Below are 17,986 nucleotides of genomic sequence, written 5' to 3'. Positions count from 1 at the left end.
TTTCGAGACAGGGTTTCTCCGTAGCTTTTGGTTCCTGTCCTGGAACTAGCTCTTGTAGACCAGGCTGACCTCTATCAGTTTTTTTTTTCTGACCATGACCAATAACAGTTTGTAACCCACCCCCCAAACAATGACAGACATTCATAATCCTCCAAATGATCAAAACCCACCCATCCCATCTCTTGGGAATGTGGGTTTTATGTTCTCTAGACTTCTTTCTGTTGTCTGGGGGGCTCTGGCATCTTTAAGGGACCCCAAAAAAATTAAGATAATGGTCAAGTCCTGGGAGAGCTAGCTGTTGTTCAGTCTCGGTATGATGGGAGAATGTAAGGGTTATCTAAAGTCCTGGCTGGAGTAGTCTGTGAGGCTGGACCATCTCAGCCAGCAGCCTTGAAGCTGTTCTGAGTGCACAACTCAGAGGAAACTACAACAGAGGCTCTTGGGGAGGCTGAATCACCTGGCCACCCATTTTCATTGGTGCCTGCTCCCCTTCTTCTGAAAACACACAAACTTTCAAAGGTAACTTGCATTATCTGCATTAACACAAGTATGGAATGTACAGTGTACACAAGTCACTTAAAGATGATTTTTTGTTTTATGTTTGAGCAGGTAAAATATATGTCACCTGTCTTATAGGGTGTTTTTTTTTTTTTAGGTTTATTTCTTTATGTCTGTAGCTAGTATTTTCAGGGGGTCTCCCCTGATCAAACCTGATCTCTATCAACCTTGAAGGAAACAAAAGCATAACCTCTTCCTCAATGAACATATTTTTGGCTTCAAAGTTAAGACATTTTAAAAATATATAGTTTGGTTTAATTTAGTAGTTTTTATAATTCAGTGTCTCTTAGCATCTATTATATAATCATCAGCAATCAAAATATTTAAAGTCAATATAACACCATACAGGATCCAGACTCCCTGTGTATTTCCCATCTCCATGTCGCTTTTTTTAAAGTTACTTTACTTCTCTCTTTAGAAATTTTATTTTGTTTTTAAACTATTGTTTTTTTATGCTGCCTATATCCTTTTTTTTAAAGCCAACACACATTGTTAAACACACTGTAACCTGTTTAGAGGTTTATTTTGTCTGAACCTGCTTTACTGTGCATCTGTAATCTTTTCTGTCTGCATGAGCAGAACCTTAAACCGCTGTGCAGCTTAACTCATGGCACGCTGCCCCAAGGAGATGTTTGTCTTTGTACCATGGCCCCAGTGACAGACTGTGGAACTAGGAAGCTCCGTTTGGCTCCATTGTTGTATTTGGAACCTTTATTTTATTTTATTTTTAAGCTTTCTCAGGTCTTATGTGGAAATATGTGCCCCCAGGTTGGATGCTATTTGTAGATGGATTTTTCTATCCCACCAATCAGCTCCTAAGTCATGACATGGAGACTTATTATTAATTACAAAAGCTCAGCCAATAACTTAGATTTGTTTCTAACTAGCTCTTATAACTTAAATTAACCCTTTTTTTGTTTTTTTGTTTTCCGAGACAGGGTTTCTCTGTAGCTTTGGAGCCTGTGCTGGAACTAGCTCTTGTAGCCCAGGCTGGCCTCGAACTCACAGAGATCCACCTGCCTCTGCCTCCCGAGTGCTGGGATTAAAGGCAAGCGCCACCACCGCCCGGCCTCCATATTTGTACTAACCTATGTTTCATGTGTCCTACTCTTTCCATATCTGGTTGCCTTCTCCCTTTCTTCTTCCCAGCATTCTCTCTGCGAATCCTGCCTAACTATTGGTTGTTCAGCTTTTTACTAAACCAATCTAAGTGACACTTCTTCAGAGTGTACAGAAGGGTTATTCCACAACAGCATGTGCCACTGTGGCTGATGGGCATTCTGGTTTAGTGCAAGAATGTGTTGAAGGCTGAAGCCTTGTTTTCCTCACCAGTATCAGGATAGCTCAACCTGCAGAGTTGTCATAGAACTTACGAGTAAATGCTTGGTGAGAGGGCCGACTGAGCTTTATGCCTGACATGTAGTAAAGATCCATAGTTTTTTTTTCTCCTGTGCAAGTCAGTGGGTAAAGGCACTTGCTGCCAAGCCTAACTAAGGGCCTGGGTTAGGTGACCCAGGACCTAAATAGTGGAAGGAGAGAACCAACTTACATGCTATCTTCTGACCAACACATATGCCCTATGACATATGCATGCACAAATGAATAAAAATGTCAAAATAAAAATGTAAAGGCTTGTATAGTAAGACTAAAGCTTCAGAGAAGGTTATTGTGGTGATAATAATGATGGCATTTGTTGAGCCTGGTTTTTTGTTTGTTTGTTTGTTTGTTAGTTAGTCTGTTTTGTTTTATTTTGTTCTGTTTGATTTTTTGAGACAGGGTTTCTCTGTAGATTTGGAGCCTATCCTGGAACTAGCTCTTGTAGACCAGGCTGGCCTTGAACTCACAGAGATCTGCCTGCCTCTGCCTGGAATTAAGGCCTTGTACCACTACCATCCAGTGAGCCTGTTTTTATAGGTCAGACATTAAACTTTACAGATATTGACTCTTAAGTCTTAGTAACAGCTATGAAAGGTTTTATCATTCACAGATGAAGAATCCAGAGATATGGCTTACTGGTTAAGAGCACTTCCAGAGCCAGGTGGTGGTGGCACATGCCTTTAATCCCAGCACTCAGGAGGCAGAGGTAGGCTGATCTCTGTGAGTTCAAGGCCAGCCTGGTCTACAAGAGCTAGTTCCAGGACAGTCTCCAAAGCTACAGAGAAACTCTGTCTCGAAAAACAAAAACAAACAAACAAAAAGAGCACTTCCAGAGGACCTGAATTCTATTCCCAACACTCATGACACACATTCACAACTCTCTATAACTCCAGTTCCAAGATAGTTGATGCCCTTTTCTGGCCATCAAATGTCAAAGTGTCAGTCATATACTTGGTGAACAGACATGCATGTAGGCAAAAACCCATTAAAACCCATTACTTAAAAAAAGAAAGGACTCAATGAATAGAGAAGTGAGGTGGTTTGCCTAAGGCCAGTGCAGCACGGAGTAGCAGAGCAGGGGTTTGAACCAGGCAATCTGAGTGTATATATAGTCTGCCCACTAGAACTAAAAAGAAGTAGGAGTTTCTAAATGCCAAGCTGGGAGGTATAACAATCTTAAGACCGTTTTACTTCTGTTATCAGCATATTACAAGTAATTTCACCATGGTCTTATCTCATGTAATAAAAGGGATACTCGGGGGAACTCTTGTAGTGCACATTTAAGTGGTAAAGGTTAATTTGGCTAATCTCATCTTACTCCTTTACGAAGTGATTAGTTCTAAGAACATATTTTTAAAACTATTGTTATTATTAAAAGATATAGACTATGCCAGTTCTTTCAGGTTTAGCGCTTTGGAATGCTTTATGAACCTTTCCTTTGCAGGACTCACCAGCCAGTCAGTGTGTTGCTGCCTGCCCCAGCCAGTGGAACAGTGCACACATCACTGCGTATGAGTGACCGCCTTCTGTAGCCACTCTTGTCAACCTGCAAGGCAGCTGTCCCAGCTGTAAGATGAGACAAAAGGACCATATATTCCCAGTGATAACCGTCCAGTATTCAGATTAGCTTTCCCTGCTGTACTCCACAGCCGTTCTGTTCTCTTGTGTCTGTGTTCTGAGTATGCCTGTAAGGGATGGCGGTGCATGCTTGCAGTTCTATAGTTCCAGCACTCAGACGGTGGAAGTTGAAGTTGAAGGTCATCCTCAGCTACCTAGCAAGTTCAAGGCTAGGAGCCTGGGCTGCCTGCGACTGTACTCTGCCCTTCAAAAAAGTAAAAATAAACTGGGCAGTGGTGGCACACACCTTTAATACAAGCACATCGGAGGCAGAGGCAGGCGAATCTCTGTGAGTTCAAGACCAATGTGGTCTACAAAGCAAATTCTAGTACAACCAGAGCTGTTACACAGAGAAACCCTGTCTTGAAAAAACAAAACAAAACAAAACAAAAAGTGAAAATAGTTATAATCAAATATTTCTTTGATATCTGTAAGAATTCCCTGTCTGGTTTCTGCTCTTATTCTTCAGACCTGAAGAACAGATTTGTTTCATTCCACCTCCTGTACATTGAGGATGGGGAGATAAATTAAGAACAAATTGTTTTCACCCTCAAGCTATAGTCTGGTAGGAAAGATAGTCTTGTTAACAAGTGCATGCAGAAGCGTGGATACAGGAAGTGGTATGCAAACAGGAATGTGGTCAAAGGCAGTAGAAGGGAGGCTTCATGGAAGAGTTGATACTCAAGACTATTTAAAAGACAAATGGTTTTCAGGCAAAGGAAGCGGGTGTGAACCCTGTTTTGGCAGCTGCTGATAGTATCTAGAGCATATCTTGACACTAAAGGATCTCGGGTCATGGAAGAGCTTTTATATCAAGCTTAAGAGTTTGGACTTAAGCCAGGCAGTATTGGCACACATCTTTGGTCCCAGCTCTCAAGGAGGCAGAGGCAGTTGGATCTCTGAGTTCAAGGCCAGCCTGGTCTACAGAGCAAGTTCCAGCACAGCCAGGACTACACAGAGAAACCCTGTCTCCAAAGACCAGCAATAAAATAGTTTGGATTTATTTGTTCCATAAGTCAAAGTGATCTGATTTGGGATTTCTAACCTGTTTCCGACCGTGTCTAGAAGGCTAGGTTAAACATCTTTAATAAGCCAGGCATGGTGGTTCACACCTTTAATCCCAGCACTAAGAAGTCAGAGTGGGCAGATCTCTGTGAGTTCAAGGTCAGCCTGATCTATAAAGTGGGTTCTTGGCCAGCCTGGTCTACAAGAAAGAAAATCCTAAGGTACCGAGAAGAGACAGCAAATGGAATCCTGGAGCTTAAGTAGAAGATGAAGCTGAATTGTTTGGAGGTATTGAAAGCAGCTGTAATGCTTACAGGCTAGAACTTAAGGTCAGCATCGGAGAGACCTCTGAGCCTCATCTGTTGGGAACTGGAGCTGGTACCCATGCCCCCAGTGGAATTTAAAACTAGAATAGGTCTACCATGTTTGTGGAAAGTGAGCTAGAAAAATTCCGCCTACCAGTTAAAGAACACAGTGTGAAGATTGCCATCTTGTTGGGGGTCTTAGATAAAAAAGAGTTGACATTAATACATTAGAACCACATGCCTGTTAACTGTGCATACAAACTGTAAAGTTAGCATGGAGTCTAGGGTAAAACCAGGAAACTCCAAAACCTTGAAGAGGCACATGTGGGTTTCCTGTTCAGCCCTCCACATCCTAGAACACACAGACTCCCAAGGAAAGCAATCCTCTAGAGAACTTGTAGTCCAGACAAACCCCATGAGAAAGTAAACTATGAGGCGGGTAAGTGAACAGGTAGATATGATAAATTCTCTACCCCAAGAAATGGGGATAAGAGAACTATCTGAAATCTTAGATATGTTTTGAATGTTCACAAAGATTTTAAAAAGGAAAGGAGTAGAAATAGGAGTGAAAAAAGAATCAGCTCGTCCAATGAAAACGACATGTTTGTTGAAGTAGAAACATATTGAACAGGTTAAAGTAGACATGATGTAGCCTAAGAGAAAAGTCATGAATAGGAAGCTTGATAATAAGGAAATAATTTAGAATATATCACTCAGAAATAAAAGAATAAAAAAAAATAATAGGAGTTTTTGAAAGAGACTTGTAAGAAGATTGGCGCAAATATTTCTTTGAACATGGGTCCTAAAATGGCAGCATTTAAATGAAAGAAACACAATTATTCTTAAACTATGAGAAAAAAAAAACACGGTTAAAACTTAGAGCCAAGGGTGATGACTCTTAAATATAGGAGGATGGGGAACTTGAGGCCAGCCTAGGGTATGCAGAACCTGTCTCAAAACAAAACAAAAAAACCAGTCTGCTTAGCAGAAGACAAGAAAGGAGACAAGGATTGGAGAGGTGGCTCAGAGGTCGAGAGCACTTTCTGCTCTTCAGAGGTCTTGAGTTCAATTTCCGGCAACCACATGGTGGCTCACAACCATCCTTAATGAGGTCTGGTGCCCTCTTCTGGGCTGCAGGCACACGCAGGCAGAACACTGTATACATACATAATAAATAAATCTTTAAAAAAAATAAAAAAGAAGACAAAAAGTAAAGAAAAAAATATGTCTAGTGAGTAACCAATACAGATGGACAAAGAGGGTATTGGAAAGGTAGATCCTTACATTACACCAGGCAGGCAGAGGGGTGGGAGAGAGAACCAGCAGTACCCACTACTCAGAGCATGAAGCTACAGAGAAAGTGAACAGGTGGGAGATAGTACACAAAAAGTCAGAGTTCATGGAAGCAGTATGTGTAACAGTGAAGACGTGGGAAGGAAACCCCTCTAAGGTTTGATTGAATTTCCTGGGGGCTGAGAACAGGGAGTAGATATAAAAATGTATCTCTCTGGAACTTATGCAGGCAGTGTGTGAATCCCGACCCTGCATCTACCATAGGCCATAGAGAAGGTCTGGGTCAGAGGGGGAGAGCAGAATGCGATCATCTGTAGAAAGTGAGGACGCCTTTGTGGCAGTTTCTGTTGGAGAATCAACTCTGTTCCTGGAGTTGGTCAATGCCCAGACTGGACCTGTGCTTGGGAAAGCCCAAAGACAGTTGCTGGCTGATGGCAGAGGGAGAAGCGGGTCCCTTGCCAGCCTGTTACCTTTGGGAGTTTTTTAGGGCAAAGATATTGGTCATAGGAGAGAATGCTGGATAGCCTGGGTTTAACTAGAGTGGCTGGGTTCGCAGACACCTTAGAAGGACTCTGGGGCACCTACAGAGAAAGCGTACAAAATAATGGGTTTCATTATAACTTCTTTTTCTTTTTACATGTGTTTATTGTGGGTGTGTGGCAGTCAGAGGACAACTTGCTGTTCTGCCATGTAGGTTCTGGGGACTGAACTTGGGACTTCAGGTTTGACAGTGCCTCCTGAGCTGTCTTACCAGCTCTTGTTATGGCATTTTCATACATGTTTCATTATATGTCCTTACTCTCTTCCCACTGCCTTCCCCCACATGTTTTCATGTTACATATATCCCAGCATTCTCTCTGGTTCCCCTCCCTTTAGAGCTACCCCCCCCCCCGTCTGTCTGTCTCTCTCTCTCTCTGTCCCTGTCTCTGTCTGTGTGTGAGAGAGAAAGAGAGAGGGAGAGAGAGAGAGAGCTGTAAGAACCATTACCAATATAGTAAGTGCTTCAAGTAGGGAATCTCCAAAGAGCGGCAGAAGTCATCCTGTCAGGGAAGTCATCTTTAAATGCCTGCCGGTTCAGATGACACCAAAACCTGATCAGTGTCAAATCTTTTCCTTGCTCTCCTAACTTTGAACTTAGAAGGCAAAACCAAAAATCAAAGAGGAAGCTGGGAAATAGGGAGATGGATGTACCTTCCTTTCACCCTTGGCTTCTAGGCTGGAAACAGACTCCATGTTCTCCCTCCAAGAGAAGGAGGATGGATAGATAGATAGATAGATAGATAGATAGATAGATAGATAGATAGATAGATAGATAGATAGACAGATAGATACATACATACATACATACATACATACATACATAATAACTATTTTGAAAGTTCATGTAGAAAAGTGCATATATGCTAAGTATTATGAGGAACTTCCATGATGTGAATATGTTTATCTTGAACATTACCAGAACCCTGAAACTTCCTAAGGCCATTCTTGACCCCCTAACTGCCCGCCTACCCAGGGTAATAGTGATCCAAGATAAGATATTTAATTTTCAATTTTTTTGGTTTGTTTTTCGAGACAGGTTTTTCTTTGTAGCTTTGGAGCCTGTCCTGGAACTAGCTCTTGTAGACCAGGTTGGCCTCAAACTCACAGAGATCCGCCTGCCTCTGCCTCCCGAGTGCTGGTATTAAAGGTGTGCACCACCGCTGCCCGGAATAATTTTCAATTATAAAAGCTACTTTTTGTCTGCCACTTTTGCTTACTAAAAAGCTCTTAGTTTAAATGATTCCAAAACTACAGAAAAATCGCATGACAGTATGAAAGCTTCCCCATTTTCTTTCCCCTTATTCCTAATCTCTAGTGTTTTGTGCTTAATGGAAGCCTGAGACTCAGCCGTGAGGTGCTAGCTTCTTCTCAAAGGAAGACCGGAAATGAGTTTGGTGAAGGGTGTAAATGGACTTAAATTTTATAATGCTCTACTTTCTGGGGAATGACAAAATGACAACCTTTTAAAAAGTAGTGGGTCTCTCCCTATACCTTCCTGTGTGTTTGAAGTTTTTTTTTTTTTTTAATTCTTCCAGAAAGAAAATTTGGGTTTCCCCCTGGGAAGTGGGGAACTGTTTGTGTGATTTTTATTGCTGAAGTAAACATGGTTTTATGACGTCTCTGCTCCGTGCATACAAATTAAGACACTTAAGCGAGCTCTGAGGTTGATTCACCTTAGCATCGTCTTCCTTAGTACCTCTCGCTGCTAAGTGCCCAGTGGTGTCTGGCATGGTGAGATTAAAAGTTGCACTTTTCTTAATAGATGCAACTCTCCTCCTGATCTGCAGTAAGCAGGACCTGCTTTTAAGCAATTACCCATCATTTGGGGCCATCAGACACACTGTGCTTTGGTTCAGGTCATAATCAATAATTCATATGTCAATAGGAGAGCCATTAGCTCAGGTGAAGGCAGATGCCTTTCTAATGAAAATGTTCCATTTTCCAAATGACTTTTCTTTTTCACAGAGAGTTGTGGTTGTAGAAGACATAAAAAGATGGAAAGCTACGTTGGAGCTTCCTGGTCAAACCAAGGAGAACCTAGTTGTAGCCTTACAAGAATTAAAGAAGAAAATCCCCTCCAGGGAGGTGTTGAAGTCAACGAGGATAGGTATGCTCTGAGCTCTGTGGGAAGTACTTCAGAGTGCCTCCCCTTCTTCCTGTACACTATGCCTTGTCTGACCCACCCAGGTTTTGCACATTCACTGGAGGGGACTGTTGTTTAGAGCATTTTACTAGCCTCAGGGTAATACTTTTGTAATATATAGTAAAAATTCAAGAAAAAAAAATGAAGTGAAAATACACAAAACATAGTCCTCAATCTTTGATTTTTTTTTTCAATTTACTGTATGTTGGGAGGGGGGTCGGGTGTGTGTTTGCCACAGTGCACATATGGAGGTCAGGGGACAGCTTAGTGGACATTGGCTCTCTCTCCCTCTAACGTGTGGCAAGTTGGGTGGCAAGCACCTTTACCCATTGAACCGTCTTGCCGCACCTCCCCCACCTTTGATCAGAGTGAGCAGAACTACTCTGTCCACTTATTAGACAAGGTCTGTACTTATCATAGAGACGGGTAAGTGACAGTGACATCTAGGTCATATTTTGAGTGTGCCCGATGCTGACTGCGCAAAATGTTTGAGACTTGGTTGTGACCTCGAGGAGCTCGGTAGAGAGGTGATGGTGTAGACAAACAGGAGTAGTGCCCTGCTGTGGCTATAAATGCGCACATGAGACCTGCCACTGTCCGCTCCCCCTACCTGGAGAGACTGTGCGATCAGAGGTAAAGCAGTTGCTGTAATCTGGGGACTTTGGAGAGATTTCATAGAGGGGGCAGCATTTCAGTTAAATCTTGAAGGAAACTCGGCTTAATCTCAGGGGCAACAATCACCGGCAAAGCCTGGTTTATAAAACAAAACGGTAGCGACATTTGCCGCTGTGCCATTTATCACAGCTTTGGAGATGCTTCAGAGGTAAGTGAGGGACCACGCTGAGCTGCCGTTTTAGAGCAGCCCACAACTGTGGCTAATCTGCAAGGGAGGAACAACATGTGTTCCTCAAGCTGCTCGCGGTTCCCCCGAGAGTCCAGGATCATCTTTCACAGCTGCTGCCTCTGCCCTCACTGGTGCAGCCATCGCCTCCTCTGCCTCCCCTTGACCTCCTCTTCCTGAGAAGCCGGAGAGAGCAGCGTCACACTGTCGCTAACAGCTGGGAAGAGCTGTGCAGAGTCCCAAGGGAGCCCCCAGGAATCTTAGAGTTGCACCCCTGTAATATAAACCAGCGTCTGAGGAAATTAGATGCTTAAAGAACATAAAACCCTATCATTATAGCCAAGGAGATGCTCCCATCTGCGGTAGGATTTGCTGTCTTTTTAGGTTGTGGTCACTAGAGGGCAATAAGACCATTCACATGAGCCTGTGAGGCCGTTCCACCAGCAGAGGGTACTAGTGTTTAATACTTTATGACCTGCTTGTTTATGTAGGTGCACGATCCTGTTTAGACACATATCACAGGTACTATATGTGATCAGATCTTAAATCTTAGCATAATAAGCTAGGATTGTCCTAAGGGCAGGACAGGTGATCATTTGATCATTTTAAAACCCGTTTCTGTTTGACCTTTGAATATGACTGCGAGTGTTTTCCGGATGCTCAGAGGTTACAGCTCAAGGGCCATAATAGATCGACCATGAGGTCTGACTTAGCAGGAACTGGAATCCATCTTAACTTTGGAACCCTGACCTTACTCCAGCCTTCCCTAAACTTGAAATTGCATGGAATGCAGTGGGTTCTGGGTTCCTTTACAGTTATATCAGGTGAAAATCTCACTTGGATCATTTCCTGAAAATGTTTACACTTCAGCTTTTAGCCTTCCTGCCTGGCTCTACCTTGTGGGGTGTAAGAAACAAAATCTACAGAGTATCTTCTGTGTGCTGGGAACTGTGGGGTATAAAGGAGAAAGGAGTTGCTCCTTCTTTTTGAGCTTTGAATCTGATGGAAAGACAGGCAGTTTGATAAGACCTTTCCTGTGGTGTAGTGCTGTGCTCTGTCACCGGCAGAAGTTAGCCAAGTGGATGGAAGTAGGAGAGAAGGTGTTGAAGAATGTGTCAGGCAGAGAGTGCGTCGTGGAAGTGGGAGAGAGAATGTGGTCGTGTTCCAAAAGCTCCAAGTTGTTAGGTGTATTTAAAATGGAACATGCCAGAGAGAGTATGGCAAGGAACGAGACTGAGAGACAGTCTGGACCAGATGGAGGAGGCTTTTTGTAAGCAATTCAGAACTGTTTGGTTTTGGCAATATATTAGTTATCTATTACTGTATGAAATTGCCCTAAAATTTAGTTGCTTAAGAAAGTATTCTTTCACATAGTTTCCTGAGGGTCAGCAAACCAGGAGCCAGTTTATCTGAATGGTTCTGGCTCAGGGTATGTTTATTTTGGTTTAGTTTGGTTTGGTTTGATAGGGACTCTTAAAACCAGGCTGGCCGTGTAGTTTAGAATGACCTTAAGCTCTGGATTCTCTTATCTTCCTTGCCTAAATACTGTGTGACATGTGCCCCTCTCCTCCTGCTGGTCCCTGTCTTTATGAGCTTGGCGTTGGCTGTTGGTTAGAGCTGCAGTCTTCTGGTGGGCTTCTAAGATAGCACAGTTAGAGGATTGCTTCGAGAAGACCCTAAGTTCCTCATCACACAGCCTGTCCTCATGGCTGTTCCTCATAGCAGCTGACTTCCCCAGAGCCCATGATCCCAAAAAGGTCAAGAACTGAAACAACAGTCAATACAGAAGCCACAATTTGCTGTTTGTTTCTTTGGTTGGTTTTTTTGAAACAGAGTTTTGTTGTGTAAACCAGGTTGGCCTGAAACTCACTGTGCACCCAAGCTAGCCTTTAATTTGTAATTATCTTGCCTCGGGCTCTCAAGTGATGGGATTACAGGCAGGAGCCACCGTGCCTGGTTTCCATAGTTTCTTTTATAGCTTAATCTCACTAGTGCCATTTTCATTGGATTCTGCCAGTGGCTGCATGTTTTGAATGGTAACTACCCAAGGTGTGGTTACCAGGATATGAGACTCACTGAGGGTTGTCATGTGTGCTGGCTACACAAGCTCATGTTTATTTGTTGAAAATTTATAACCATTCGCTCTTCAAGTGTGCTTTTATTTTCTCTGTCCCCTCCTGAGATTCTACAGGTAAAACCATGTTAAATCTCTTCTTCATGTTTTAATTTGCCCTACCCTTTATCCCCTCCGCTCTCTCAGCAGTCTAGAGAATCTCTTCAGATATGTGCCTTCCAAACTCCTAATTCTCTCTTCTGCAGACTCTTACCTCATTCATGAGTTCTTCATTTCAAAACTGTTTTTATTTTTTCATGTTTCTTATTTTCTCTAGAATCATAGAGCATCTCTAAAGAAATGTCTAAAAAATTATTAGATACAGCCTTTAATTCCAGCATTCAGGAGACAGAGGCAGGCAGATCTGAATTTGAGGCCAACCTGGTCTACAGAGCGAGTTCCAGGACAGCCAGGAATACACAGAGAAACCCTGTCTCGAAAAACAAAGAACCAAATTAAAAAAAACAAAAACAAAAAAACCACCAAGATATTGGGTACATAAAACTGAATCTAAAGGAAGATTGTAACCATTTTGATATAAATGACTCATCATCAACATAGAGCGAGGAATTGTGGCGACAGAAACAGATAAGCCATTGCACAAAGCCAAGCCCTAGTCCTGAAGCACATGGATGTTTAAAGGGTTTTAGGACCATACCGAGAAAGCTGACCAGAGGGACAGAAGAAAATGCTGTCATTTTCTTCAGGGTTTGGAGGGAGACATGGTCAGCCTCCATGGTTATCACTGGACCAGATAAGCTTAGTCCAAAAATGGCACTGATTTATAAAATAGTCATTAATAATTTTAGGACAGTCTCAGAGGCAAGGTTGGGGACAGGAGCTAGAGGAGCAAAATGGGGTGTGGAAATGACCCTGAAAAGAGAAAAGCTTTTGAGAAGTTTGGTAGTAGAGAGAGGTGACGGGATGGGGAAGGGGAAGGAGGTAGATTGAATACGTCAGGCTTTAAGAGAGAGAGTGACAACGTGCTGAACGCTAATGAGAAGGACCCAGTAGAGGAGAGAAGTCAGCGTTGGAAAATACAGGACGAGGTCTCCGTGTTAAACTAATGAGCAACGTGAAGATCAGCAAGAGCCTTGCATCATTTGATCTGCATTTTATTTCCAATCTGGAATAATTCATTCGCTTGACACACATCAAGGACCTTGATATACTGTGGCTTACGTTGCGTGCTAGAGAGTGATGTCTAGTCTGTGTCTGTAAGATCCTCATAGTTCTTGCTTAGAGAGGAAGCATGTAAGTGTATAGTCGTGGTTGACTTTTGAAAATATGAGCGTCGGGGCACATACTAGTCCATGAAGGTGCAGCAGCACTCTCTTCTCTGACTTGGGAAGGGTTGTCATAGAGATGCACCTTTGCTGGTTAGAATGAACTCCTGTTCATTGCAGGCAGAGGCATGAGGAAGGAAAGGAAAGCCTAAAGGCCTGAAACGGCACATTACCATGTGGATGCACCGGGCGGTGATGCGCACCTTTAATCCCAGCACTTGGAGGCAGGGGCTGGCAGATCTGAGTTTGAGGCCAGCCTGATCCACAGAGCCTGTCTTCCAGGACAGACTCCAAAGCTACAGAGCAACCTTGTCTCGTTTTTTTTTTTGTTTGTTTGTTTTTGTTTGTTTGTTTTTCAAGACAGGGTTTCTCTGTGGCTTTGGAGCCTGTCCTGGCACTAGCTCTGTAGACCAGGCTGGTCTCGAACTCACAGAGATCCACCTGCCTCTGCCTCTCGAGTGCTGGGATTAAAGGCGTGCGCCACCATCACCCGGCTGCAACCTTGTCTCGTAAAACAAACAACAAACAGAGGATGTGAATGCACAGCAAGAGCGACAAGTGCGGGTCTGGTTCTGGCCTTGACTTCCTGGCAGTAGTGGGCTAATAACCTGGGACTGTCAGCCTTGTAGACCCTTCTTCCCTAAGTTACCTTTGCCACAGTATTTTATTACATCAACAAATGAAACTAGAACACCTACCTTGTCCTGGTGCTCAGGAGACTAAGGCAGAAGGATTATCATGGGTGTGTTCCTGGTTACAGAGACCTTGTCTCAATGTAACAGTTAATAGCAAAAGGAAGCAGAGCACAGAGAAGAAACAGAAATATCTATGCAGTGGAAGATGATGATAGTTCATGGAAAAGTAGGGCAGAGGCAGAGGCTCTGGCAGTGAATGTGTTGGTGCAGACAGGAGCGCATTGAGAGTGACATCTGAACAAACACGTAAAAGATGTGAGGGAGTGAGCCATGGGAACAGAGTGCGGCCCCGGTCACGAGGGTGAATGATGAAAACATGAAGGACTGAGCGAATGGAGCAGAGAAACAGCTCCTCCGAGAGCCCGGAGCTGGACTCTACAAGGACCAGTTGTGGACGTGGGGAGGTGTGATAGCCCATCGCCTCTCCTTTGTTGCCAGAGCTATCTCCTTACTGGCTCTCCTGCCTGCGCACGGGCACAAATCTTCCGCTAGCTGTCTTTGCCGTCTTTCCCATACATGTTGTTTCTTTTTCTTCCTTTCTAGTTAGATTTCTTTCAAAGCGATCGCCACTCACAGTGCCCTTCTCTGGCCTTCTCGCTTTCCCAGCGGGCTTCTCCCACAGTCACTCTCCTCTCAGGACACAGTGGTTTTGTTCTGCTCGGATCCAACGGTCTTGTCTCGGTTCTCATCTTCCCAGGCTTGTGATTTGAAACCACTGATATTTTCCTTTCTCTTGGCATACGTGACACTGAACTGGCTGCTACTTGTGTATTTTTAAACGGTTTCCCTCCAGGCTCTTATCTCAGTTTGTAATTACTTATTTAATTATTTACCTCTTTATTTTCTATTTGCTAGGCAGTAACTCCCTGCCAGCAGGACCATGCTGTAGTCTGTACCAGTGTGTCTCGAGCCTAACTGCTGCAGAACAGCCGTGCATGAGTGGAAAAGGACAGGATCGGGCAGGGGCTCTCCGTGGCTCTGCTCGCCTTCCATCTCTTTCTTGTTCGGTCTGTCTTTCTCCACCAATCTAGGATGCTTCTTTAGAAAGGGCAGCTCAACCTCTAGATGCCATTCCAGCGCACTTAGCCAGTGCTCATGGCTCCAGTTTACCTATGGCCTTCATCTAGACTGTCCTGTTCACCTCCTTTCTTGATCTGTTTGGGACTCTTAGATCCTAGGAAAGTTTTCCTCATTTGCATACCTAGATTTTCCTTAAAATATCACTAATCCAGCAGGCCAAAATATGTGTGTGTGTGTGTGTGTGTGTGTGTGTGTGTGTGTGTGTGTGTCAGAGAAATAGATTCTTATTTTCATTTACCAAGTAGAATAAGTGTAGTATGTTTATCAGCCACTTGTCCTTTTTCCTTTCTTTTTTTGGGGGGAGGGGAGCCGGCATTTGTGGGTTTTGTCCATTTACTGGTAAGAGTATCATTTTTCTTTTAAAGTGTGTATTTCTTTATTAATGATGTGTGTGTTTATCTGTGGGGGTACACACATTCCACAGGGTGTACTTTTGGAAGTCTGTTCTCTCTTTCCGTTGTAGGGATCCTAGGGAGCCAATGCAGGTCTGCTGGTTCATTGACAAGCACCTCACTTTAACTACTACTAAGCTATCTTGCCAGCCTGGATTTTTCTTCCTGATTCTCATGAAATCCATTTAGGTGCTTCAGTTTATAAACAAGAAAACCCACAGAGCTGAATGACTTATCCAAGGTCAGAGAATGAGTTAACCTTAGAAAGATAACGGAGAAGCCAACCTTCTTCCTGGTTAGCATGATGCACCGTGCCCTGGCCACTGGCCCCATGACCCTTCTCTGTGGGTGCTGCCATCTTTTCAAACTTAACCACTTTTAAAGCAGAATGTAGTGTTTTCCTTTGTGCATCAAGTGGGAGCGTCCTGCTGGTATTTCTATTCAGTCAGTTTCACTGGCGTTTTGATTTTTGTTTGTTTGGTTTTCAAGACAAGATTTTTCTGTGTAACAACCGTGGCTGTCCTGGAACCAGACTGGCCTCAAACTCACAGAGATCCGCCTGCCTCTGCCTCCCAAATGCTGGGATTAAAGGCATGCGCCACCACACCCTGTCTTGCCTGTTGAATTCTTACATAAGCTCTTTTTATGAAAATGTCCAGCTCAAGTGAGATTCTTAGACTAGAAATACATATTTGGAAGTAATTTTCTGGAAATATCTGTTTAGAATCACAAAAGTGAATGAATTCTCTGAGTTAAAGGATTGAACCTGGAAGAAAATTCATGGAGAGGGAGTGGGAAGAGAGGGCATGGCAGCTGTGGAGAGGCGAAGGGAAGGTAGGGAGCAGGGGAAAGGCAGGACAGTAGTGGCGCTTGGGCCAGGGACAAGTGTCTTCAGAGGCATAAGATTCTCAAGTGCTCAGGGAAGCTGAGGACCAGCCATGCAAGGGAACCTTGTGGTTATTGGACCTCTGTGAGTGGATGCCTTTATCATAAACCAGTGGGCAAGGGACATCACGCAAACAGAAGATGAGGCGATGATGACGGTTGGCCAGCAGGCACACCCCCCCTGTAATTCTGCATCTGAGAGTCCAGGGGAAGGGTCCTGTCAGTTATGTTGACCTGTTTCAGAGATTCCTCGCTGCTTTAACTCATGGCTAGTAACTACAATAAATAGCTACTCTTATTTATGAAATGCTGGCACGTTCATGACCCATTTGACCCATGTCACAGTCTGTGAAGTCATAATTGTTTTCTCAATTTTGAAAATGGGAAAATTGAAGCTTCGTGAGTTTAAAGTAACTTTCTCCAAGTCAGACAGCCAAGTGATGAGCCACAGTTCTAAAGTGTTCGTACACAGTGTCCCGCCACTTCCTGACTCCTATACTCCTGCTTCGCTAAGGCGAAGATGTTGGCAGGGTCACATTCCTTCTGAAGGCCCAAAGGGACAGTTCAGTTCCCTTTTAAAAGCCACCAGAGGGTGGGGCAGTGGCCTTTAATCCAGCAGAGGCAGAGGCAGGGGAATCCCTGTGAGTTTGAGGCCAGCCTGGTCTACAAGAGCTAGTTCCTGGACAGGCTCTAAAGCTATAGAGAAACCCTGTCTCCCCTCCCAAAAAAAAACAAAAAAAAAAAACAAAAAACAAAACCCACAAACCTGCATTCCTTAGCTTTTAGTTCCCTTTCTTTTTTTTTCTTTATTTTAAATATTTATTTATTCATTATGTATACAGTATTCTATCTGTGTGTGTGCCTACAGGCCAGAAGAGGGCACCAGACCTCATTACAGATGGTTGTGAGCCACCATATGGTTGCTGGGAATTGAACTCAGGACCTTTGGAAGAGCAGGCAATGCTCTTAACCACTGAGCCATCTCTCCAGCCCCTAGTTCCCTTTCTCCGTCTTCAAAATTAGTGATCTGAAGGAGAGCTCTCCTCACAGCCCATCTCTCTGACCTGCCCTTCTGCCTTTCACATATCCCTCCTTGTCCCAGTTCAAGGGACTCACGTGATCACATTGAGCCCACTCTGGAAAATCAAGGCTAATCTCATCTCAGGGTCCTTAACCTTAACCATAACTGTAAAGTCCCTTTTGCCGTGTGAAGTAATGGCACAGGATGAGGTGAGCATCTTTTGGGACATCATTTGTTTGCCATCGTCCTTACTTTTTTTTTTTTTTTTTTTTTTTCGAGACAGGGTTTCTCTGTGGTTTTGGAGCCTATCCTGGAACTAGCTCCTGTAGACCAGGCTGGTCTCGAACTCACAGAGATCCGCCTGCCTCTGCCTCCCGAGTGCTGGGATTAAAGGCGTGCGCCACCACCGCTCGGCTCCATCGTCCTTACTTAACCGCCATACTGTTTCAAGCCTCTGTGTTCTTGCTCCTGTCTTATGCTATCTTGTCTTCCTTACGTAGTCACAGAGACTCAGGGAAAACTTTCTGTTTCCTGTTCTCTGTTGAATTGACTCAGTTGTTCTACAGGGCTCTTAGGACCCTTTGCAGCAATGTCCTAGGGCCTGTGATAGTTCACGCATCAGTGTGTTTTGGTATGTTAGCCCTTCGTGCACATGTGTGTCTTGTTCAGTGTTCTGGCCAGTGCCCAGCCTGGGCCTGGGATACACCTCATATTTGGTAATGTTTGCTAAATGACCAAATGGCTGCTTCCTGTGGGGAATTTGTTTTAACAATGTGTTAGGATGCAGAAACCCTTAACCTTAAACCCAGGGGCCCCAACCTAGGTCATACGACCA

The 17,986-nt window shown here is 43.8% G+C and overlaps 1 protein-coding gene across 2 annotated transcripts in view; it reads left to right on the top strand.

Moving 5' to 3' along the window:
• The window catches only part of Tceanc2 (transcription elongation factor A N-terminal and central domain containing 2), a 43,098-nt gene that overhangs the window by 6,325 nt on the left and 18,787 nt on the right, over positions 1-17,986 (top strand). For both annotated transcript variants that reach the window (XM_005353517.3, XM_026782059.1), the window contains exon 3: positions 8,661-8,802. In XM_005353517.3, coding sequence (XP_005353574.1) covers positions 8,661-8,802 — 142 coding nt within the window. The remainder of the gene's footprint in view (positions 1-8,660; positions 8,803-17,986) is intronic.

Source organism: Microtus ochrogaster, chromosome 10, assembly GCF_000317375.1.
Source record: "Microtus ochrogaster isolate Prairie Vole_2 chromosome 10, MicOch1.0, whole genome shotgun sequence".
Lineage (NCBI taxonomy): Eukaryota > Metazoa > Chordata > Mammalia > Rodentia > Cricetidae > Microtus > Microtus ochrogaster.
This window is presented reverse-complemented; position numbering and strand designations above follow the sequence as displayed.